The 22,966-nt window shown below is 59.3% G+C and overlaps 1 protein-coding gene and 1 long non-coding RNA gene across 7 annotated transcripts; one reads left to right on the top strand and one right to left on the bottom strand.

Moving 5' to 3' along the window:
• The first annotated feature begins 3,496 nt into the window (after positions 1-3,496).
• PPP1R12C (protein phosphatase 1 regulatory subunit 12C) lies at positions 3,497-22,790 on the top strand. 5 transcript variants are annotated; one of them, XM_027514709.1, is made up of 22 exons: positions 3,497-3,916; positions 7,438-7,568; positions 7,652-7,770; positions 14,536-14,695; positions 17,018-17,162; positions 17,254-17,328; positions 18,385-18,458; positions 18,540-18,667; positions 18,756-18,829; positions 19,048-19,206; positions 19,283-19,350; positions 19,964-20,047; positions 20,216-20,306; positions 20,412-20,495; positions 20,571-20,631; positions 20,742-20,827; positions 20,913-20,959; positions 21,038-21,131; positions 21,337-21,441; positions 21,772-21,831; positions 21,987-22,037; positions 22,139-22,790. In XM_027514709.1, the coding sequence occupies exons 1-22, from the start codon at positions 3,596-3,598 to the stop codon at positions 22,223-22,225; spliced, it is 2,304 nt and encodes a 767-aa protein (XP_027370510.1). In that variant the 5' UTR covers positions 3,497-3,595; the 3' UTR covers positions 22,226-22,790. The 5 variants fall into 5 exon arrangements, with proteins under 5 accessions (XP_027370510.1, XP_027370509.1, XP_027370507.1 ...); XM_027514708.1 differs by having other exon boundaries at positions 19,910-20,047; positions 20,745-20,827; positions 21,772-21,822; XM_027514706.1 differs by having other exon boundaries at positions 19,910-20,047; positions 20,745-20,827.
• Positions 15,120-20,311, bottom strand: LOC113875966. 2 transcript variants are annotated; one of them, XR_003506367.1, is made up of 4 exons: positions 20,223-20,311; positions 19,689-19,799; positions 17,751-17,916; positions 15,120-16,632 (listed from the first exon to the last, which is right to left on the bottom strand). It is a non-coding gene; the product is annotated as an uncharacterized LOC113875966 (long non-coding RNA). The 2 variants fall into 2 exon arrangements; XR_003506366.1 differs by lacking the exon at positions 15,120-16,632 and having other exon boundaries at positions 17,505-17,916.
• Positions 22,791-22,966: the final 176 nt, after the last annotated feature.

Here is a 22,966-nt window from a genome sequence, read left to right as displayed (position 1 = left end):
AAGAGGAGAGAGAGAAGCACACTGAAGTCATTGGGGAGGAGAAGAGATCTTAGGTACAGATCTGGAAAATCTGGGAACCTGGTTCTAGATTTTGGATAAAATGCATTTTTTATAAGCACCGTGGTCCCTGACACTGCAAGGCGGAGGGCTTCTTTCTGGGCCTGTGTCCTTGGATAACCTTTGGGAAGATGCCATTCTTGAGATGGTTGTCAACTTCAAAGCCTGTTGGCATGAGTTTAAGGACACAGCGGATGTTTTCGTGTGTTGAAAGTCACAGCAGGTCAGCCACAGGGTGCCTTTCGCAATATAATTCTCTCTCTTTTTAACAATTAATTAATCGGTATTTCTGAGAAGGCAATGGCACCCCACTCCAGTACTCTTGCCTGGAAAATCCCATGGATGGAGGAGCCCGGTAGGCTGCAGTCCATGGGGTCGCTGGGAGTCGGACACGACTGAGCGACTTCACTTTCACTTTTCACTTTCATGCATTGGAGAAGGAAATGGCAACCCACTCCAGTGTTCTTGCCTGGAGAATCCCAGGGACAGGGGAGCCTGGTGAGCTGCCGTCCATGGGGTCGCACAGAGTCAGACACGACTGAAGCGACTTAGCAGCAGCAGCAGCAGCAATCGTTATTTATTTTGGCTGTGCTGTCTCTTCATTGAGGTGTGGGCTTCTCTAGCTGCGGTTTGAATTCTCAGTACTTGCTGCACGTGGGATCTCAGTTCCCGACCAGGGGTCGAACCCATGTCCCCTTCACTGAGAACATGAAGTCTTATCCACTGGACCACCAGGGAAGTCCTAACAATATAATTCTCTCTTAAATGTAAAAGGTTCATTTGTGCAAATAACTCTTTCAAGGACGGTTAAAATAGAAGTTAGAACTGACTTCTACTATGCTTACCCCTGTTTTCTCACAGAACAGAGGAGTCAACTTGATACTTTGTGAATGTCCTCTTGCATCCCTTTATCCGAACCATCTTTATGAGGTCAGTTTTTCTGCCTCTTGCAGGGAAAAAGGGAACATGTTATCTTTCCAAGGCTATTTTCACCAGCTGTGAGGTTAAGCATCAACATTCCAGTGCTAGCATTGAGAGAAAACAACAGGCTTGAGAAGTGAAAAAAACCTTCACCGTGGAAAAGAGAAGGGCAGAAGAGAATTGTAATGAGTAAAATATAAAAATGCCTGTACAGAGCCAACGTCTACCTATGAGACAGGCCAGGTACACCGTCTCAACAGCTCCTGGAGGCAGAGATGAAGAGATTAAGCCTAGGTCCTAGATCAGACCCCACAGTTAGGAAGTGTCAAGAGACAAGATCAAATCTAGGAATGCCTAAACCAGAGCTGGAATTCTTATCCATTGTAGTAGAAAAGAATTTGTTAAACAGAGGTTCAAGTCTAAATGCAGCAGTCAACCTAAAGATGGCTAACAAAACTCACAGTGGGAGCATGTCCCATAGGAGGTTGTGTGGGTTGAGTAGATACTCTAAATCGTGTCTCCTGTAAATAAAAACCATAAAACTATAGACATATTTATATCACAGCTTACAGACACAGCGAACACAAGCTTCCAAAAACAGTATACACTGGGCTATAGACACAACCACAAACACACACATCACAGTTATGCACACGTCGGGAAGATCCCCTGGAGAAGGAAAGGGCAACCCACTCCAGTATTCTTGCTTGGAGAATCCCGTGGACCGAGGAGCCTGGTGGGCTACAGTCCACGGGGTCATAAAGAGTTGGACACGACTTCACTTTTCACTTTATAGAGACACAGATAACCAAAGACACCCTAACAACATACACACCATTCAAGCTGCCTGGAGAAGAAGGTGGGTGTATACGTTGAATGGGAAGTGTGGGATTGAAGGACTACATATCCCCAAAGCCACCCCAACTGCTATCCCTTTTGTATCCATCCCAGTGGTCTCCAGACTTCACAGGATCTGTAGTTTATTTCTTAGCACAGGCCCAAGAACTTTAAAGTGGGTAGAGCTGATCTGACATTCCTTGGAAAACAGAACTCTTGCCTCTGTATTTCAGAGCCATTCTTTGTGATTTTCGGAGAAGGCAATGGCAACCCACTCCAGTACTCTTGCCTGGAAAATTCCATGGACGGAGGAGCCTGGTAGGCTGCAGCCCATGGGGTTGCTAAGAGTTGGACACGACTGAGCGACTTCACTTTCACTTTTCACTTTCATGCATTGAAGAAGGAAATGGCAACCCACTTCAGTGTTCTTGCCTGGAGAATCCCAGGGACGGAGAAACCTGGTGGGCTGCCATCTATGGGGTCGCACAGAGTCGGACACGACTGAAGCGACTTAGCAGCAGTAGCAGCTTTGTGATTTGTATAGGTCTTTTCTCTGGTTTCGGAGTGCTTGCTTCCTTCCCAATGAGGATTAAGGTGCAGAGTACTTAAGATGAGGCTCACATCGTGCTTTATGATGTTATGTATGAGTCAACCCGCCCTCCACGTCCATAAAAAGTCCTCGCCTTGGACTACAAATCCCAGCATGGCTTGCGAGGACGAACAGCCCGGACTACATTTCCCAGCCTGCTCCACGTCCCAAGATGGTAGCAAATAGAGGGGAGGGCCGGTGAAGGCTCTGAGGAGCTGTTATTGCGGACCCTGCCTCTTGGGTTCCCTTTCTGATGTAATCCAGGGGTTCCATCAGGGACTGGGGGTGCTTTGGACCAACCGTGCCTTTAGGGTCGTGGCCCCCAGTACTACGTTTCCCAGCGTGCCCAGCGGCCGATTGCCGTGACCTTTGTACCGTAATTTTTACTTCCCAAGGTGCCCTAGGCGGTCACCCAGGGATTTTCTTGGTGTAAGGGTTGCGGACTCAATTTCCCATGGTATCTGGCGTTTCTCAGGACCTAGGGAATCCATTCATTTATTCATTCATTCAAAATACTGTTCCCGATCGCGTTTTATTAGGTCTTGGCAATGGGAACAGGGATGCACACAGACGACAAAAATCCCTGTTCTCCTGGGGCTTATTTCTAGTTGAAGGGATAAAACAAACCCAAAATAAGTAAATCACATGGTATGAGGAAAGCGGTAAGGTGTATGGAAAAATTAGTTCTGTATTTTTTAGGACTCCCGGGCTATCAAGTCCGTTTCCCGCTTGGGTTCCTTGATACTCTGAACTACATTTCCCACATGCCCCGGGGCACATCTCCGGCCTTTAGACTCCATTTCCCAGCACCCCCAGGGGGCATCCTCTTACTCAGATTTCCTTTTGAAACCGCTGAGCCGCGAATTTCCCAGTGTACCTCGGGGCAGATCGAGGCCGGAATGTGGCCGAGACAGATTTCCGCTTGTGGACTCCACTCCACTCCGCCCCGCGGCCTTCTCTGAGGCTGTTGCCACGACCTCTCCCGGCTGCGGACTCCATTTCCCAGCGCGCCCCGGGGCGGCGTGGTGACGTTGCGCGCCGGGCGGGGGCCGGTAGATCCTTGGGCGGCGCGGGGCTGGCGGCAGTTCCCGGCGGCCCGGGGGCGGGCGGTGGCGGCGGCGGCGGCACTTGGGGCTCGGTCCTTGGCGCTCGCTCGCTCGCTCGTTCGCTCACGGGCGGGCGGGCGGCGCGATGTCGGATGAGGACGGCCCCGGGGCGGGCCCCGGGGCGGCGGCAGCAGCGGCCCGCGAGCGGCGGCGGGAGCAGCTGCGGCAGTGGGGGGCGCGGGCGGGCGCCGAGCCGGGCCCCGGGGAGCGGCGCGCCCGCACCGTGCGCTTCGAGCGCGCCGCTGAGTTCTTGGCGGCCTGCGCGGGCGGCGACCTGGACGAGGCGCGCCTGATGCTGCGCGCGGCCGACCCCGGCCCCGGCGCCGAGCTGGACCCCGCCGCCCCGCCGCCCGCCCGCGCCGTGCTCGACTCCACCAACGCCGACGGCATCAGCGCCCTGCACCAGGTCAGCGCCCGGGTCTGCGCCGCCCGGAGCACCCTCCCTCCCCTGCCCGGAGGCACCCCGGCCGGCCCTGCTCTGAGCCGTCCCCCTTTCCCTTCCGTCCCACCTGGGGCTCCCCTCTCCCGACCCTGAGCCTCTGGAGCTGACGTTGGCTTTTGCCATTCTGAGCCGCCCTTTCCCTGGCCCCGAACCGTCGCTGCCGGCCTCAGCTCGGTGCATCCCTGTCTTGTCACTTCGCGGTGCTCTTTCCCGACCTTGGGGGCTCTCTGCTAGTCTCGCCCGTGCGATCGCCATCCGTGCCACCTCGACTCTGCCATCTAGTGCTGGGCCTGCCTCTTTCCTGAGTCTGTGCCCCTTGCAGCCCCACCGGTGCCTCCTGTTCCCCCATAGGTACCAGTGCCCCACCCTTCCACCCCCAGCAGCATAGCATCGCCGTCCTCCCTGCCTGTGCTCTCCCTGCCGCCCGGCCTCTCTGCGTGGGGCCACCTCTGTCATCCCCGGCCCGTGCCATCTGTTGCTATCTAAGGGTGTTCTTTCCTGAGCCCCCACCTTCGAGGCTCTGTACTCCTGAAGTGAGTGCTTCCCTTGCCCGGATCAGCTCAGGCCGTCTCCCCTGCCCCCATTCACCCTCATGTCCTCCGTCATTTCTCCTTCTCGGGCTGTGCCACCTCTTGCCTCCCAAGGCAAGGCCTTCTCTCAGGGGTGTTTCTCCTCCAGGAACCTCCTCTCTCCCTCTCTCTCCTGTTGCTTTGGCCAGGTCTGCATCATCACACCCCCCTTTTTTTTCTGGGCAGACTCGAAGCACCCACCTCTTCCTGGCTTTGGACCGCCTCTCTATCCTCTGGTCACCTTGCATTCTCTGCCCGGATACCCTCCTGTGGATCTGGGCAGCGCCCCCCTCCTGCAGAGTGTGTCGTCTCTCCCAGCCCCGATCTTGTCACCTTCTCAAGAGATCCAGAGCCAGGTTACTCCCCTCTGTCCACAGCCTGGGCCCTCGTGGCTTCCCCAGATGCGCTAACCGCTGCCTTCGAGCTGCTTCTGTTCCAGAACCAGGCCCACCATAGGCCCCACTACCAGGGTTCTCTCTGGTTCGGGGTGCTCCTGTGACCCCCCACCCCCTTTCTTCAGTGGGGCCATCAGGCACAGTTCACAGAGGACCCCCTGTCCCCGAGGCTGTCTCCCTCCTAGTCGCCTCAAATTGGTCCAGTCCCCAGCCCTCTCTTCCCTGCCAGAACCCCTGGGGTTTGGTTACTTTGGGACCCAGAGAGGACCCAGGGAAGGGAACCTGGGCAGGGAGCAGGGGGCTGGGGAGGAGCCGGAAGGGGCCCATGTGCCAGGTTCCCAGGAGGAACTGCAGCTCAGGAGGGTAGGCCAGTCCTGAGTTCTGATCTCGGCTCCTCAAGTGAGTGGCTTCGAATGCGAGTCTTTTCTCTGCGCCTCAGGCGTCTTGCCTGCGAATGGGCTGGCAGGGACACCCTGCAGGAAGTACCTGATGTCCAGTTGGCGGTTTCAGCCCTTGGTCCAGGTGCCGTCTCTCACCCCCTCGCCCCACCCCAGCACCCCCAGGCCCGTGCCCTGCAGAGGCCGCAGTGTTCTCTGGGTCACCCTCCTCCCTCTAGAGGAGGGTCCCCCTTCCTGAGGCCTCACAGGGTCTCAGAACTTGACATGCCCGGGGCAGGGGCCTCAGGTTTCCGAGTCCCTTTCCTGCACCGCTGTCCCTGCCCCGGCTCCCCGGGACCTTTCTGAAGGCGTTCCTGGCCCTGCCTTTCAGGCTGGGCTGCGCTCCCCAGCCTGTCCCTTGGCCCAGACCCTGCCCCGCAGAAGGCCACCCCTGTCAGTCAGTGGGGTCCCTCTCGCCTTCCTGCTATAGGCGAGAGGAACTCACTCGCCACGGCTCTGCCAGAGGCCTGGAGGGGATTAGGGCATCCATCCGAGGCGCAGAGAGGGGGAGTCACCCAGCGGGGCTTTGGGTCAGGTCTGGGTGTTTGCTGACCAGCTTGTGCCAGCTTGCCCAAGACTGGCCTCGTTTTTAGCTCCGAAAGTCCCAGGTCCCAGGAAACCCCCGGACAGGCAGGCGGGATAGTCGCTCATGTTGTCTGGGTGAGTCCGGCAGCCGTGGTTTCTGTTCCCCCTGGAGCAGGTCCCCTGGCGTCAGCTCCCTGCTCTGGCTGTGACCCCAGGAGGTCTCACATCCCAGCCCTACCCCTCGACAAGGTGACAAGGCCAGTATAGGCTGCCTCATCCCCAGATTACCTGGTAATTAGTGACTGGGGTCTGGGATAGGAAAGACTGTGAACCAGGATTCTTAGGTGTAAATAGGGAGGGGGTCGGAGAGTCTAGGTCCCCTGGGTCTGAGGGGGGAGGGGCGGGGGGCCTGGACCCCCAGGTCTGAGGAGGAGGGCGGGGCCTGGATTCTTGGTCCCTGGCGCCCAGGCCGCAGGCATCTTTCGCACGGATGCCTGTGCCCGTCCAGGTCCTTGAAAGGGAAAGGCCTGTCTCCCTCCTTGCCCCCCCTCTCATCACCATGGCAACGGGTGGAAATAAACGGCGCCCAGAGTTCATCCCGTTCCCAGGGCATGTGTGGCCCCCCTTTTGCAGCCTGAGTTTCCATGACTTCATGCTCTTGGCCCTCGTAGCTTCCTCCCCCTGCTCCAGGCAACTAGCCGTGGAGAGGTGAGGGAGTCGGAGGCTAATCTCCCCTGAGAACCCGGGAGGCCAGGTCCACTCCTGTCCCTCAGCGCTGCTCAGGCCCAGTGCCCACTCCGTGTTCGCACGCGTCCCGGGCGAAACCCTTTCTCACCCTGGCCTGCTGTGCGGCACCGGCGAGGGCTTTGGTCTCCTGGTGCTGGGATCTCTTCTTCCATCAGAGAAGACCCTGACAGCCCTTGGAGTGGGGAAGGTGCCCGTGGACGCCCCATGATGGGGCACCCTGTGCCTCTTCTCAGGCCCCAGGCCTGGGCGCACCTTCTCTCAGCCGTCTCTCCCAGTGTTGGGATCCTGCCCGGGACCCTCACCACTGCCCCGCCCCCTCCCAGGTTCGCAGGGACCTGGTGACCCTAGCAGCCCCGCATGGCCTTGGGCCCCAGGGTCTGCTGTCTTCCCACCAGGGACACGGCAGGGCTGTGGTCAGCTCTCCTGGAGAGTCTGCTGGGTCTGAGGAGGAGAGCCTGGGTCTCTTCCCTTGGGTTCAGTTCTGGGGGCCCATCCTCCGTGGTGACTGGGGTGCGTCTCGTGAACAGGCATGGTTCGGGATCCCTACAGCTCCTCTCCTCTCTGGCCAGCTCCTCCTCTCACGGTCACCAGTGAGCCCCAGAGGCCTGCCTGGCGTGGCCACCGGGAAGCCAGGCTCTGCAGGGCTGGGAGGGTCCCGCGGACATGGTGCCTTCCAGGACCCTTGGGGTCTTCCTCCGGATCCTTGCCCGGTCGGCCCTGGGTCCCCCTTGAGGCCCTGGCGGGGTCCTGCCTTGCCAGGCACGCAGAGGGGTCCGGGATGGTGAGGGTGACCCCCTGCCACACCCCCCCAGGCCTGCATCGACGAAAACCTTGAGGTGGTGCGCTTCCTGGTGGAGCAGGGCGCCACGGTGAACCAGGCGGACAATGAGGGCTGGACGCCCCTACACGTGGCCGCCTCCTGCGGTTACCTGGACATTGCCAGGTGAGGCGGGGAGGGTGGGCGGCCCGCTGGGCGTGGGGCCCGGACCCCTCCGTCCTGACCGCGGCCCGCCCCTGCCTCCCCAGGTACCTCCTGAGCCACGGGGCCAACATCGCTGCAGTCAACAGTGACGGGGACCTGCCTCTGGACCTGGCCGAGTCCGATGCCATGGAGGCGCTGCTGAAGGCGGAGATTGCCCGCCGAGGTGGGCCTGGGGCGGGGCGCAGGGCTCCTGCCGCTGGGGCCTCTGTTGCCAAGGACCCGGACCCCAGGGTCTCAGTGTGGCCTGGACCGTTTAACCGAGAAGAAGTAATTGAGGCAGCGTTTGGCTCATCTCGGGGTGACTGAGGAAACTGAGCACAGGAGTTGTGCTGAGGGGTGGGGGGCAGTGAGGAATGCTGAGTCTTCTGGGGGTCTGGTCTGCTGTACTCAGGATCACTGCGCCCCAGGGTCCTTAATAGGGGGCCCAGGACCCCCTAAACTCCCTGCCTGGCCACGCTCAGTTTTCTAGGGGGAGCCTGTGTGACTTGTAATAGGCGCCCACCTTCCCGCGCTCCCTCTCACAGTCGCTGATGACTAGACCGTGGGGAGGACTCGCCCGGCACCACTCGCTGGGGGGGCCACAGGTGGGAGATGGTGAGCACCCTCGCCCCGTCACCAGCGTGGTTTCTGGGTGACCATCTGCTCCTCCGAGTGGGTGTGGTGGCCGCGCCGCATCTGTGAGGAGGTGTGAGCGTGGGGCCAGGGGGTCTGGAGGGCCATGGGGGAGGCGTGGGGAGGCTGCTGAAGAACGGCCGGGTGTCCCAGGCGATTCCCAGCTTGGCTCGGGTTGGGAGGGACGAGGCTCCGCCCTGGGCAGGTGTTGGTGGCCGCAGGAATCCCGCGGGGCGCGAGGCGCTGGTGGGCGAGCCGAGTTCCGGAGCCTTGGTTTGCTTCAGATGTAGGGAGCGAAGCGAAGCAGAGACAGAACCGGGCTTTTCCTGCCTCCGCTTCTCCACGTTTTCACCTGGACAACTTCACACGCTGAGCCGGGTTTCACTAGCAGTCCGATGAGGGCAGCCTCCGCTGAGGCTCACCAGGGTTTTCAGCAGTTTCGTGTAGATACAGTGTCCGAGTGTGCGCTTTCTTCACCCTTTAGACACGTGCGGGCTCGTGTTTTGTTTTGTCTTTTTAGCGTAGTCATACTAAAGCTTATGTGTCCGTGAGCACATTGAGTTTGGATGATTCTGATCAGGCCCAAAGAAACCCCGAGCCCTGGGCTGTGACCCCCAACCTCCCCTCCCCCTTCAGCCCTGGGGGCCACCCGTGGGCTTTGTGTGGGGGGTTTGCCCATCCTGGACATTTTCCGTAAGTGGAATCCTGAAGTGTGGACTCCGGGTTTCCAGCTTCTTGTTGTGATTGCTTGTGCGCCCTCCCTGTCCGCGGGGGTGGACCTGCCCAGTTTCCCTCCCCCGGCCCCGCCTGCGCCCGCACCAGCCTTCACCCCTCCCCTGTTTACATGGCCCCTCAGCCTGGACCTGACTGCTCTGTCAGTTCTGCAGGTTTGGCAGGAACTTGCCAGCAAGTTCTGCAGGGAGACAACTCCGTCCGCCCTGTTATTGGTGATGTTAACCTTGAGCCTCATTCAGAGGACGCCAAGGTGACTCTGCTATGGAGGCGTCTTCTTCCCTTTGTTGTTAAAAAGCAGCCTGCAGGGCGATGCTTGGAGGCCACCGGGCCGGGTGATCTCTCAGGCCTCCTGTGTGTTCCTGCCGGAATTGCCCAGAGCTCTGATCACCTTCTCACAGTGACCCGTTGTGCCCCTCCTGCGGGCTGAAGGTCGCGGGGGTGGGGGGGGCGGTTGGCTTGTAGGACCGACCAGGCACAAAGGCCTGTGATGTTACTGGGAAGACTGTCCGCTGCACTGCTGGGGGTGGGGCGCAGCTGCCTCTGAAATCCGGAGGCCTCGGTGATGTGGCTCCACGGTGCCTGTCTTGACATGAGGCCTCAGTGGACTGTGGTGGGCAGAATCTGTGCTTTACCACACTTTTAAGAGGAAGACAATTCATGGGCCTCTGTAACTGAAGTCTAGGAGTTATGTGGACTTCAGGCGTGGCTTGATCCGGGGTGCAGACACAGTTGAAAGCCTTCTCCCATCTCCCTGCTGAGCTCTGTGCTGGCTTCACTCCTAGGCTGGTTCTCTCGGTGAGGCACTTAGTGTGGCTCCTAGCAGTGCAGGCTGACACCCCGGCGGAACTGGAACTAGACTTCTCAGCAGCCCCAGCCCCAGCCCTCTGTCCTTAGGGCCACCCTGGTCACAGCCTGCCCTGAGCCAGTCGTGTGGCAAGAAGGATGGTCAGGCCTGGTGACGCAGCTGCCTGTGGAGCCAGGCTGTGGGCTCCTCATGTTGGAGCCACATCGGGTGAGCGCAGGGGTGAGGACAAGCAGAGAGGGGGCCTGGACGCTGGCAGCTCCAAGCGACAGCCCCTCCCCAGACACTGCTCACAGCCTGGGCCGCAGGGGTCGGCCCGAGCCCAGGACCTCCTGGCCAGTTTGCTCAGAAGGGCTACGGTCAGACCCACAGAGACTTGGGCTGGAAGGAATCCCAACATTAGGACAGGGATGCTGGCTGGTTACTCTCAGAGGTGGGCAGCTTTGACAGGCAGTTCCAGTCCTGGCGAGGCCCAGCCACGGCGCTCTTTTCTCTGGCTGGCAGGCACACGGGTGATTCCAGCCTCTGTGTGAACAGCTAGACGGACGGCATGGAGGTGTTTCCATCCTCTGTGTGAACAGCTAGACGGACGGCACGGATTGTAGCTGGAGATCCTCACTCCCAGTGCTCCAGCAGTTCCACTCCTAGGTCACCCAATGGCACCCTCCCCGTCGAGCTTCCCAGTGTTGAGAGGCTGTCAGTTCAGTCGCTCAGTCCTGTCCAAATCTTTGCGACCCCATGGATTGCAGCACGCCAGGCTTCTCTGTCCATCACCAACTCCAGAGCTTGCTCAAACTCATGTCCATCGACTCAGTGATGCCATCCAACCATCTCATCCTCTTTTGCCCCCTTCTTTTCCTGCCTTCACTCTTTCCCAGCGTCAGGGTCTTTTCAAATGAGTCAGCTCTTTTTTTTCTGTTCAGGTGGTCAGAGTATTGGAGCTTCAGCATCAGTCCATCCAATGAATATTCAGGGTTGATTTCCTTTAGGATTGTCTGGTTTGATCTCCTTGCAGTCCAAGGGACTCTCAAGAGTCTTCTCCAATACCACAGCTCAAAAGCATCAATTCTTCAGTGCTCAGCTTTCTTTATGGTCCAGCTCTCACATCCATACATGACTACTGGAAAAACCATGGCTTTGACTAGACTGACCTTTGTTGGCAAAGTAATGTGTCTGCTTTTTAATATGCTGTCTAGGTTGGTCATAGCTTTTCTTCCAAGAAGCAAGCGTCTTTCAGTTTCATGGCTGCAGTAGTTTAGGAGCCCAGAAAAATAAAGTCAGCCGCTGTTTCCACTGTTTCCCCATCTATTTGCCATGAAGTGATGGGACCAGATGCCATGATCTTAGTTTTCTGAATGTTGAGCTTTAAGCCACCTTTTTCACTCCTCTTTCACTTTCATCAAGAGGCTTTTTATTTCTTTTTCACTTTCTGCTGTAAGGCTGGTGTCATCTGCATATCTGAGGCTATTGATATTTCTCCCGGAAATCTTGATTCCGCTTGTGCTTCATCCAGCCCGGCATTTTGCATGATGTACTCTGCATCTAAGTTAATAATAAGAAGAAGAAGTGAAGTCGCTCGGTCGTGTCTGACTCTTTGCGATCCCATGGACTATAGCCTACCAGGCTCCTCCATCCATGGAATTTTCCAGGCAATAGTACTGTAGTGGGTTGCTATTTCCTTCTCCAGGTTAAATAAGCAGGGTAACAATATACAGCCTTGACGTACTCCTTTTCCTATTTGGAACCAATCTGTTCCATGTCCAGTTCTAAGTGTTGCTTCTTAACCTGCATACAGATTTCTCAGGAGGCAGGTCAGGTGGTCTGTTATTTCCATCTCTTTCAGAATTTTCCATAGTTTGTTGTGATCCACACAGTCAAAGGCTTTGCATAGTCAATAAAGCAGAAGTAGATGTTTTTCTGGAACTCTTTCGCTTTTTTTGATGATCCAGAGGATGTTGGCCATTTGATCTCTGATTCCTCTGCCTTTTCTAACTCCAGCTTGAACATCTGGAAGTTCACGGTTCATGTTTTGCTGAAGCCTGGCTTGGAGAATTTTGAGCATTACTTTACTAGCGTGTGAGATGAGTGCAGTTGTGAAGTAGTTTGAGCATTCTTTGGCATTGCCTTTCTTTGGGATTGGAATGAAAACTGACTTTTTCCAGTCCTGTGGCCACTGCTGAGTTTTCCAGATGTGCTGGCATATTGAGTGCAGCACTTTCACAGCATCATCTTTTAGGATTTGAAAAATAGCTCAACTGGAATTCCGTCACCTCCACTAGCTTTGTTCATAGTGATGCTTGCTAAGGCCCACTTGACTTCACATTCCAGGATGTCTGGCTCTAGGTCAGTGATCACATCATTGTGATTATCTGGGTCGTGAAGATCTTTTTTGTACAGTTCTTCTGTGTGTTCTTGCCATCTCTTCTTAGTATCTTCTGCTTCTGTTAGGTCCACGCTGTTTCTGTCCTTTATTGAGCCCGTCTTTGCATGAAATGTACGCTTGGTGTCTCTAATTTTCTTGAAGAGATCTCTAGTCTTTCCCATTCTGTTGTTTTCCTCTCTTTCTTTGCATTGATCACTTAGGAAGGCCTTCTTATCTCTCCTTGCTATTCTTTGGAACTCTGCATTCAGATGGATGTATTCTGAGGGAGCTCCTCATTCAGTTGAGAGGGTGAGGGTGGGCCAACGCCAAATCCAGAAGAGATCAATCAGTACTCTGTAGAAGAGTGATCTGTGATAGGGAAAACTGCCAGGGGGATATGCAAAAGAGTGGGTGTGGACATTAGCCATTAAAACTTTATTTACAGACATAGGCTGTGTCCAGAAGAGGCAGATCCACAGTGTCAGGAAGTGGGTTAGTGGTTATCAGGCTCTGGGCAGGGACTGCTTGATGGGGTAAGAGGTTTCCTTTTGGGGTGATGAGAAAGTTCAGGTACAGATAGATAGGGTTGATGGCGGCACATAGTGAATGTCCTAAAAGCCACTGAATCGCACGTTTGGTGAAATAGATAAACCTGTGTGAACTGAACAGCTTGCCTGCATGCACAGATGCTGGTTTGCCCCCCTCCATCAGGAGTTCTGTTAATAAACACGGGCGAATCTCCACAAAACGCAAAACTGCAGAAGGATGCCTTTGAACAGGCAGGACACTAACTGTGGCTGCAGAAGAAGGTCTGCAAACCCTGCCTTTCCCTGCCCGCCAGGCGCCTGTGTCTATAATAGGACTGAATGTAGGTGATTCCCTTTAAGGAGGTCGGGCGGGAGGGGCTGGGTCTCTGAGTCCCGGGTACTTTCCTGGCCTGCGGGTGAGCCCTCACCAGCCAGACCTTCCTGGAATAGTTCCCCTGGGAGTCCCTCAGCCAGGGCACCCTGAGGCAATCCCAGCGGAGTTTAGTCCCAGTGCCCAGCTGCCAGACCTGGACGAACTGGGGCCCCTCCATGGACTGGGGCCCCTGCATAGCCTGGGGCAGGGTTTACAACCTTGTAGTAAGGGTGTGCCAAGGTTCCTGCTCCTGAAAGCAAATTCGTGAAGGCTGTTAGCTCCGGGGCCCCCTGGTACTGCTGTGAGCCAAGCGCCGAGTACGCGCTTCTCTGCCCGCACTGTCCAGTGGGAAGCCAGAGGCAGCCACACGCATAATCAAGGATTTACAGGAAGACACTTTAAAAAAACAGAAACAGGTGAGGTTCATTTTAGGAACATGGTTTACTTAATCCGAACGTCCAGGGCATTGTCATTTCTGTGTGCAATCAGTGTAAGGAACTATTCGTGAGCTGCTGCACGTTCTTTCTACGCTTTGAAATCCTGCATGTTGGCGGTCTGCAGCCTGGCTCAGCAGCTGCTCCGTGGTTGCACGGCTGCCGACCACATGCAGGATGGCTCCGTCCTCGGCTGCACGTGGGCAAGTGAGCAGTTCCGCAGTGGGAAAAATAGCAGACAGGAACAAAGCTCCCAGGAGGAGCACACAGCCCTTAGAGGAGATGCCCATTTCTGACTGCCATCTTGACCGCTCTTAATGGGCAAACCACAGATTCTCCGTGACGGTTGGAAGGGACTGTTGCGCCCTCAACAGGGCTGCCTGTTTTCGATCCAGAATCGACTTCTGTTTCATGTAAAGCTTCCCCTTGCCCTCTCGTCGGTGAGTTCAGAGCACTTTTCCTGAAACCGACGAGAGGAAGCATGCTGGCCCCTCCCCAGATGGCGCAGGGGGTGGCTGGTGAGGGTGTTGTCGCCCCAGTGGCCTGGGTGTCCTCAGTGGCTTCTGCTTGGTTTGTCCTCTTGTGAGTGATGAAGGTGACAAAACACAGGAAGATGCCGGGCTAAGGGCCGTATCAGTAGTGAAAGGGGAGGTGAGACCCGAGATCCCCCAGCCCCCAGCAGGGACCCCCAGTGCAGTCCACGGCTGCACGCTTGGGAAGTGACAGTGCTGACCCCGGCTCCCCTGAGCCCCCTGGGAGCACACAGGCCAGGTGCCGCCCTGGGTCTCGCGGGGGGCCCGGCTCCCCTGAGCCCCCGAGGAGCACACACAGGCCAGGTGCTGCCCTGGGTCTCGCGGGGGGCCCGGCTCCCCTGAGCCCCCGGAGAGCACACAGGCCAGGTGCTGCCCTGGGTCTCGCGGGGGGCCCGGCTCCCCTGAGCCCCCGAGGAGCACACAGGCCAGGTGCCGCCCTGGGTCTCTCGGGGGGCCCGGCTCCCCTGAGCCCCCAGGGAGCACACAGGCCAGGTGCCGCCCTGGGTCTCGCAGGGGGTACCCCACCTCTTACCGCTTCTGGTCCTCCCAGGTGTGGACGTGGAGGCAGCCAAACGGGCGGAGGAGGAATTGCTGCTTCACGACACAAGGTGCTGGCTGAACGGGGGCGCCATGCCCGAGGCGCGGCACCCCCGCACGGGGGCCTCCGCCCTGCACGTGGCCGCCGCCAAGGGCTACATCGAAGTGATGAGGTAAGCCGGGCCTCATCCCCTGCCCCCGCACCCAGCGCCCTGGTCCCTTCTCTCCGTTTTACGCCTTCCTGAGGGTTTCGTCTGTTCCTGCCCCTTTCTCACTGTGCAGTAAAGACATGCGTTTCCCTCCAAGTACAGCCTTAGCTGCACCCACGTCTGGATGTGCAGGCTTTTCACTGCCCTTCAGTTTAAGACAGTTTCCAGCTTGTAATCTTCTTTGACCCAGAGATCATTTAGAAGCATGTTGTTAATTTACAAATATACGGGGTTTTCTAGTCACGGTTTCATTAGAGCCATGCCTCCTCTAATTGCACTTCGCCAATAGTATTTTCCTTTTTCTTTTTTAACAAATTGAAGATGTGCAGCAGCCCTGCATTGTCAGATGACGGTGAACGTTTTTTAGCAAAATAAAGTATTTTTTAAGTTACGTACATTGGGTTTTATTTCACACATAATGCTATTGCACACTTAATAGACTTAAGTTTTCCATGCACTGGCAAACAAGAGCAGTTCACATGACTCGCTGTATTGCAGTAAAGCCAGCTGGTTGTCTGGAGCTGAACCCTCCATACTTCCTGAGTCCACCTGTGCTCATTTCCCAGCTTAATCTCGCTGTGGTCCTAGAGCAGGTTCTCTGTGAGTCCTAATTTTTGAGATCTGTCAAGGTTTGCTTCACACCCCAGTCAGTGTCAGCCAGGAAAGAAGTGTGTTGTCAAGGACAGCACCGTATATAGGTTATTAGGTCAACTTTGTACTCATGCTGTTTAAATCTTCTGTATCCCTAGTGATTCTTTCTTTTCCCATCTGCTGCTTCTGTTAGTTGCTGTGAGAGAGTGTGATAAAATGTGGTAAAATGTCTCACTACGCCTGTGGGGCTTTCCTGTTTCTCCCTGTCTTTGTGTGTTTTGTGTTACGGATTTTAAGGCCAGGTCATTTGGTGCATACATATTTTAAATTGTTGCCCTGTACACTCCCTTTCTCTCATCCCCACATCAGTCTTGTCCCATTTCTGACCGCCTCACCCCTTCCTGTCAGAGTAGCTGGTTCTGCTTCTTATCAGGCTCCCCTTGTATTTAGTATGACAATGGAGTTCCGGCGAATCCCTCTATCTCTGCTCACTTCTGTGTTAATGAATTTTTAGGAAGGTTTTCTGGGGGAGCTCTCTGGTGGTCTAGTGGTTAGGGTTCTGGGCTTTCACTGCTGTGGCCCAAGTTCAGTCTCTGCTCAGGGAACTGAGATTCCGCAGGCAGCACGGAATGGCTGGAAAAGAAGGGAATGTTTTCCAGTAAGGAACTTAAGATGACCCCTGATAGCTTGGGGCTCATATCCTGGCTGTCTCCTCTAATTTGGAGGTAGGGTGCCCCATCCTCTGTAGTTCCAGTGAAAGTCCCAGGTCCTATACTATCTGGGCACCTGTTTATCCCAGGGCTGATCCCTGTGGCAAGGAGGATGGGACACTGTGAATGGTCAGGCCTGGTAACATGGCCAGCCCTGGAGGCTGTGCCCTCTTCTGCCCGTGACTTCCCCTCCTGAGTCTCAGGTGGCTGCTTCAGCTCCTGCCATTGCATCTGCATCCCAGGCAGCCAGCAGGAAAGGGGGCCAAAGGAGTGAATGTCTGTTTCTTTTAAGAGAACAATCCAGAAGTGATATACACACTTAGTGCTGACATCCCCATTTGCCAGACCCTACTCAGCTGGCCATTCCTAGCTATGAGAGACAGAGATTCCAGATCCAGTGGTCCATGGTGGTGGTGATCTCCTGGGAAAGAACCCTCTAAGCCGGGGTTCCGTCTTGGCACTGGCGTTTGGTCCCGATCCGTCCTTGCTGGGGGGCGGTCCTCTGCGTTGTGGGAGGTTTCGGTGCATCCTCAGCCTACCCACTGGTGCCCCCGGCACTGCCCCTACGTTGTGACGGCCAGAAACATCTCCAGACGCCCCCTGGCGGCAGCGTTGTCCTGGCTGAGAACCGCTGCCCCAAGCCAGTGGGCTCCTGGAACCCTGCCGCCCCCACGCCGCCCCTCCTGGGGGGTTTCAGCCTTTCTCTGCACTTGGGCACTGGGGAACACCCTCCTCCACCTCCGCTGGGGCTGTCCCAGCACAGGGGAGGTGTCAGGAGTTGAGCCCTGCAGGTTCAGGGAGCAGGGTCCCAGAGGCCACCTGATAGGCTGGGGAGGGGTCAGAGCCCGTGGCAGAAGCGTCTCCTTGGTGAAGGGCGCCTCAAGGCCCAGGCCTGTTTTCGGCCCTGTCACAGCTGGTTCTGACCATGGCCCCTAGCCCCGAGCCCCTGTCTCGGCCCTTGAACCCAGACCTCCCCGGCCCCCAGGCTGCTCCTCCAGGCTGGCTACGACCCGGAGCTGCGTGACGGAGACGGCTGGACGCCCCTGCATGCCGCGGCCCACTGGGGTGTGGAGGATGCCTGCCGCCTGCTGGCGGAGCACGGCGGGGGCATGGACTCGCTGACCCACGCGGTGAGGGCCTGGCCTAGCTCCTGGGGGCCGCGGGGCGGGAGGGCCTCCACCTCCGCCTACTCCTCACCTGCCCTAACCCTTGCCCACCCAGGGGCAGCGTCCCTGTGACCTGGCGGACGAGGAGGTGCTGAGCCTGCTGGAGGAACTGGCCCGGAAGCAGGAGGATGTGAGTCTCCATCTGCAGTCAGGACCGGGGGCCTCCGCGAACCTGGGGAGCCGCCCTTCCCCAGCCAGTGACGGGGCCCAGCGGGGAGCTGTGATCAGCGGCACCGCTGGGCATCTCGGGGTGCCGATGGAGCTGGTCATCCCTGGGATGTCCCCGCACCAGCGCAGGGCCAGGCCTTGTCACTGGAAAAACTCAGAAGGAAGGGGCAAACGGCTGGATTTGGGATCTGAATCCCAGCTCTGCCCTTCATTTGCTGCGTGAGCTCAGACCAGTCCGGTAGTCTCTCCGGGCCTCAGGAAAATGGGCAGAATACTAAACAGCGTGAATGGTCACGCTAAATGAGTTACGCGGGCTGTTACCTGGAACACGTGTCGTGCAACGAGTGGCGTATATGTTACTGACCCAAAGCATTCAGAACCCACCTGTCTCATAGCGCTCTGAGGTAGCAGGAATCATCTGAGGCCTCCCGGGTCAGATCTCTGTTTAAAGCTTGGCCGCGGCGACATTGAGGGAGAAGGTGGTGGTTTCGGCTTGGTGGACTGGAGGGGCGGCTCACCCACATGTTGAGGGAGCCGCACTGTGCAGAGGCTGGGGGAGGAACCAGATGGTACCCGGAGGGGGATGCGGGGCAGGGACAGGGGCAGACCCCAAAGGGCCTTGAAAGCCAGGCAGGAGCACGTGAGGGGGCCAGGGGCCCCCGGAGGGTTAGTGGGTGAGGCAGGGTTTCTGGGCGCTGAGGGCACAGATGAAGCCTGGGGGCCTCTGGGGGACCTGCAGCACTTGAGGTTTGCTGAGAGGAGAGGCGGAGCCGTGGGGTCGGCTCAGGTGTGAAGACTCGGGCGGAACTGGCCGAGAGCAGCCGTGGGGGAGGCAGCTGTGTCCGGGTGTGCCGGGGGTCCCCGGAGGCGGAGGCTCCAGGAGTACTCACTGGAGACCCAGGGCGCTCTGCAGACGAGTCCACAAAGCACCCGGTCCACCCCCCAGCACAGCTCTGTGTGGGACCCAGGAGGGTCTGCCCGTCCTGCCCCCTTCCCAGCAGCCCCTTCCCCCTTGCAGCTTCGGAACCAAAAGGAAGCTGCCCAGAGCCGGGGCCCGGAGCCCCAGGGGCCCTCCAGCAGCAAACACCGAAGGTAGGGGGTGGCGCCCTGTGGGAAGTGGGCTGGAGGCCCCCAGTGCTTGGGCCCCAGCACCCACCCTCCCCTTTCCACCAGGAGCTCCGTGTGCCGTCTGAGCAGCCGCGAGAAGATCTCCCTCCAGGACCTGTCCAAGGAGCGCCGGCCCGGGGGGGCAGGGGGCACCCCCATCCGGGACGAGGACGAGGGAGAAGAAGCCCCCTCAGGTGAGGGGCGGGGGGCCTGGACCCCCGGGTCTGAGGGATGAGGAGGGGCTGATGCTTCTTCTGAGGTGTCCGTCTTCCCACCCCACAGAGCCACCCCCTGCAGAATGCAGAGCCCTCAACGGCGTCTCCTCCCCACCGCCCTGTAGCCCTGGGAGCCCTGTGGTGAGTGGGGGCCTGGGGGTGGGGCGGGGTTGTCCCAAGCCTAGCGTCAGGGCCACGGGGTGGAGACCGCGGGCCCAGAACCCTCTGGGGCTCCTGCGGCCTTTCCCTGGCTGTTCCCGTCCCCGGCGGTAGTTTGCTGTGGGCCTTCTGGGGGCAGCACGTGAAATTCTTGAGAAGAAGGGCCCTGTCGTGGTAACAGAGACCTTTCTCTTCTCCAGACCCCCGAGGAGGCCCCCTTCTCCAGGCGCTTTGGCCTCCAGAAGACTGGCAGCTCTGGGGCTCTGGGGCCCACGGACTGGCGCGGGGCTGAGGGCACCCCGGGGGCCGGGCTGCAGCGCTCCGCGTCCTCCTCGCGGCTGGAGGGTGCGTCCACTCAGGTGAGCGCTGGGGGGAGGCCCGGGGAGCAGACCCTGCCCAGCAGGGAGAGTAGCTGCCTGTCTCCTCTCTCCGCAGGGCCGGGAGCCCCGTCTTGCCAGAGTCCCCCCAACCCCCTCCCAGAAGGTGCCGGAGCCCTCTTGCCCGTGAGTACGGCGGGACAGCCTCTCCGGGGTGGGGGGCAGGTCGGGGTTCCTGTCTTGTACCCGGGGTTCTCTGGGGTCCGCTCCCTGCCTCCCACCACTCCTGGCCTCAGTTTCCCTTTTGGTGCCGCAAGTAAAAGCGCCCAAGGCTGCGGTGTTCTGGCTTCCCGGGGGCCCCTGCCCCCTCTCCTGCCCTCCTCTCTGACTCTGGCCCTGCGCTGCGACCAACCCCCTTCACACCCACAGGGCTTCCTTCCTCCCGCTCAGGTCTGTTTAAATGTCAGCTTCTCTGGGAGGCCCACCACCCGCCCTGCGCGCACCCCCACAGCGTGCGGGCATACCTCCGGGCTCCGGTCCTGGCTCGTTTTTCCCCAGACTACTTTATCCTCTTGACATTGTGGGACCCTGTCTTCTTGTGGTGACTGTTCATGTTGCATCGTTTCTGCTCAGATCTGACTCATGGGGCAGAGATTATTCGTTTCCTTAGCTTCTTGCTTTGTGTGGGTGCCCGCCACGTAAGGCGAGCTTGAGTAATACTTGCCGATTGAATGAATTCACACAGGTCTGAGATCTCCAGGCCTCCTCCTCCCTTGGGTAACTCCACTCCTCCCCCCAGGACCCCCGAGCCCGAGTCCCCGGTGAAGCCCAATGTCCCCGTAGCCTCCGCAGCGCCTCCAGCGGACTCCCGGGACCGCCGGAGGTGAGGCGAGACCCCAGCGTTACCCAGGAGCCCCGGGGCTGGTGGGGGTGGACCTGGGGGAGCTTGTCCCAGGGTCCTCTGGCCGAACTCGACTCCCCCTGGGAGTGTCGGCCATGGGACAGGACAGGGTCCAGAGGAGCCCTCTCTGAAGTCGGGCCCCTCACTCAGGACCTACCAGATGCCAGTGCGGGACGAGGAGTCTGAGTCTCAGCGGAAAGCGCGCTCTCGCCTCATGCGCCAGTCTCGGAGGTCCACGCAGGTGTGGGAGGGGACGGACCCCGGTCTGAGGGAGGAGGGGCCAGGGGCCTGGACTCCATCCTGAAGGGGCTGGCCCCTCCACCCCGACTGCCCACTCCCCGTGCAGGGTGTGACCCTGACGGACCTGAAGGAAGCAGAGAAGGCTGCAGGAAAGGCCCCGGAGGCCGAGAAGTCGAGCGTGCAGAGCCTGGTGAGAGGGGTCAGGTGATCGGTCAGTGGGTGGGAAGAGATGCCCTCATTCTCTGACCTCCGCCCCTCCCCACAGGACCCTTCCCGGCGACCCCGAGTCCCCGGGGTCGAGAGCACTGATGGCCCAGCCCAGAGAGGTGAGGCTGGTCTCTGGGAGGTAGTCCTCCTGACCCGCGTCCGGTTTTCCTGGGGGTCGGGCCCAGGGACCCCTTGTCCAGCATTGGGCTGATTCCTGCCCCTCCCCCAGCAGAGGCGCCCGACGGGCAAGGGCAGGGGCCGCAGGCGGCCAGGGAGCCCCGCAGAGTCGGCAAGGAGTGGAGGGGCCCTGCCGAGGTGAGGGGTGGCGCCCGGCGGGCCGCGGGTGGGCCTGGGGGCGGGCCCAGCTCCCCTCCCCGCTGAACCCCACCTCCGCCCGCAGGGGGAGGAGGCGGAGCCGGCGCCGGCCGACCGCAGCCCAGAAACCAGGTATGGGGCGGGCAGGCCGGGTCTGGGCTGTCGTGGGGCCGTGGGCGCCCCATGACGGCCTCCCCGCCCCCACCGCAGCACTCCCGAGGGCGATCCCTCATCCCGCAGGCAGCGGGACCTCAACCCAGACCCAGAGCCGGAACCGGACGAGCCGGACGGAGGCTTCAGGAAGGTTCGCGACCCCACCGTTAACTGAGCCCCCGTCAGTTGGCTTTGTATCCCTGCCCTGCCGCCCCCTGCCCAGGGGCCCTGCCTGACCCACCCGCGCACTCTGCGCCCTTCCGGCCTCAGCCGGGCCGCAGCCACCCACCCCACCCCCGCAAGCCTGCCGCGTCTCTGCCGGCGAGCCTGACGCCCTGTCCCTCCTGGGCCCGCAGCTGTACGCCGAGCTGCGCAGTGAGAACGAGCGCCTTCGCGAGGCCCTGACCGAGACCACCCTGCAGCTGGCGCAGCTCAAGGTGGAGCTGGAGCGCGCCACGCAGGTGAGGAGCCGGGGCCTTGGAAGCGAGGGGGTTGGCGAGGGTGCGGGTGCCGGCTCCGGGTCTCCGGGAGGGAGGACCATCCGGAGCACCCAGGGCGGAGGGACCCGGAAAGGCTGGTGGGATCCTTGCGGGGAGGAGTCTGGGCCACTGAGGGGGCTGGGGGCGGGGCCAATACCTCAGGGGTGGGGCCCGGGCCCGGAAGGGCCGGGCGGTTCGGGCCCGCAGCGAGTCTCGGCCCCGGATGTCTTTACTCTGCTCTACTGGTTTCCCCTTACGCCCGTGGCCGTGCGGCTGCTTGTCTGACCCCTGCTCTTTTTCTGTCCTCCCCAGAAGCAGGAGCGCTTTGCAGAGAGGCCTGCCCTTTTGGAGCTGGAGAGATTCGTGAGTAAGGCTAGTCAGGGTGGGACTAGATATGTCCCGGCCTTACGAGCCCTTATGGTCTGGAGGAAGAGGTCCGCATTGACCTCTGCCCTTTGCTTGCCCCTCTCCGCCATACTTGACCCCCCAGTTCCCCACCCCGTCCAACCTTACCCTGTTTATTCCAGGAGCGCAGGGCCCTGGAGCGAAAGGCAGCCGAACTGGAGGAGGAACTGAAGGTGAATGCTAGCGGGGAGCTGAGGGCAGAGAGCCAGCCAGGGTGGGCCGTGGGTTCAGCCTGCCCAGGGCCACCCGGCTGACCCGTCTTCCCACCTCACAGGCCCTGTCCGACCTCCGGGCTGACAACCAGAGGCTCAAGGATGAGAACGCAGCCCTGATTCGCGTCATCAGCAAACTCTCCAAGTGACTCTGGAGGAGCCCCTCCCCTGCACCCATATTTATACAGCTGCTTCTGCCACACGCACCCCTTCCCCCGCGTGAGCACGAGTGACAGGGCTCCCGGGGGAGTCTCCGAGAAGCCATAACCTCCCCTCGGGCCCTCCAGGCTGGGAGGGGAGTACAGAGAGCCCAGGAGCCAAGGGGGGGCCATCAGAGGCCGGGATGGAGGCGGGAGGCCGAGCCAGGTAGGGGGACGTCGCTGAGCAGGGACTGGGGCTGAGCGGGACCCGGGAGGGACCGAGGACCAAGAAGCACCGAGACCAGGAACCAGGACCAGAGTGGCCGCCCAGAGGTCCCCCTCTCACGTGTGATGTCACCCTCACCACCCCTCCCGCCCCAGAACAGGGATCCGAGAATGTGCCAAGAGCCCCGCCGGCCTCGGCCAGGCGGGCCTGTATATAGGGTCCGCGTGCAATAGGGAGGGATGTCTTCTATTTTTTGCGGCCCCCTCCCCGCCCACCGTCCGGGGCAGGGGGAGAAGGTATTTTCGAGACAAAGCACAGGCACCACAAATAAAAGTCGTGAAGTTGCCACTCAGTGACTACATCCTTGGCTGGAGGCGGGGCCCCGCTTCCTGCTGATGTGCTGCAGCTGTGCGTGACCAGACCACAGGACCGAGCGGGTGGGGTGCTGAAGGGCGGGAAGGGGCTTCAGGAAGAACGCTCAGTTGGAGCAAAGGCTCCCAACCAGTGCTGACATCGTCAAAAGT

The sequence above is a fragment of the Bos indicus x Bos taurus genome, chromosome 18, assembly GCF_003369695.1.
Source record: "Bos indicus x Bos taurus breed Angus x Brahman F1 hybrid chromosome 18, Bos_hybrid_MaternalHap_v2.0, whole genome shotgun sequence".
NCBI classification, from domain to species: Eukaryota; Metazoa; Chordata; class Mammalia; order Artiodactyla; family Bovidae; genus Bos; species Bos indicus x Bos taurus.
Note: the sequence above shows the minus strand (reverse complement) of the source record. Positions and strands in the feature narration are given on the sequence as shown.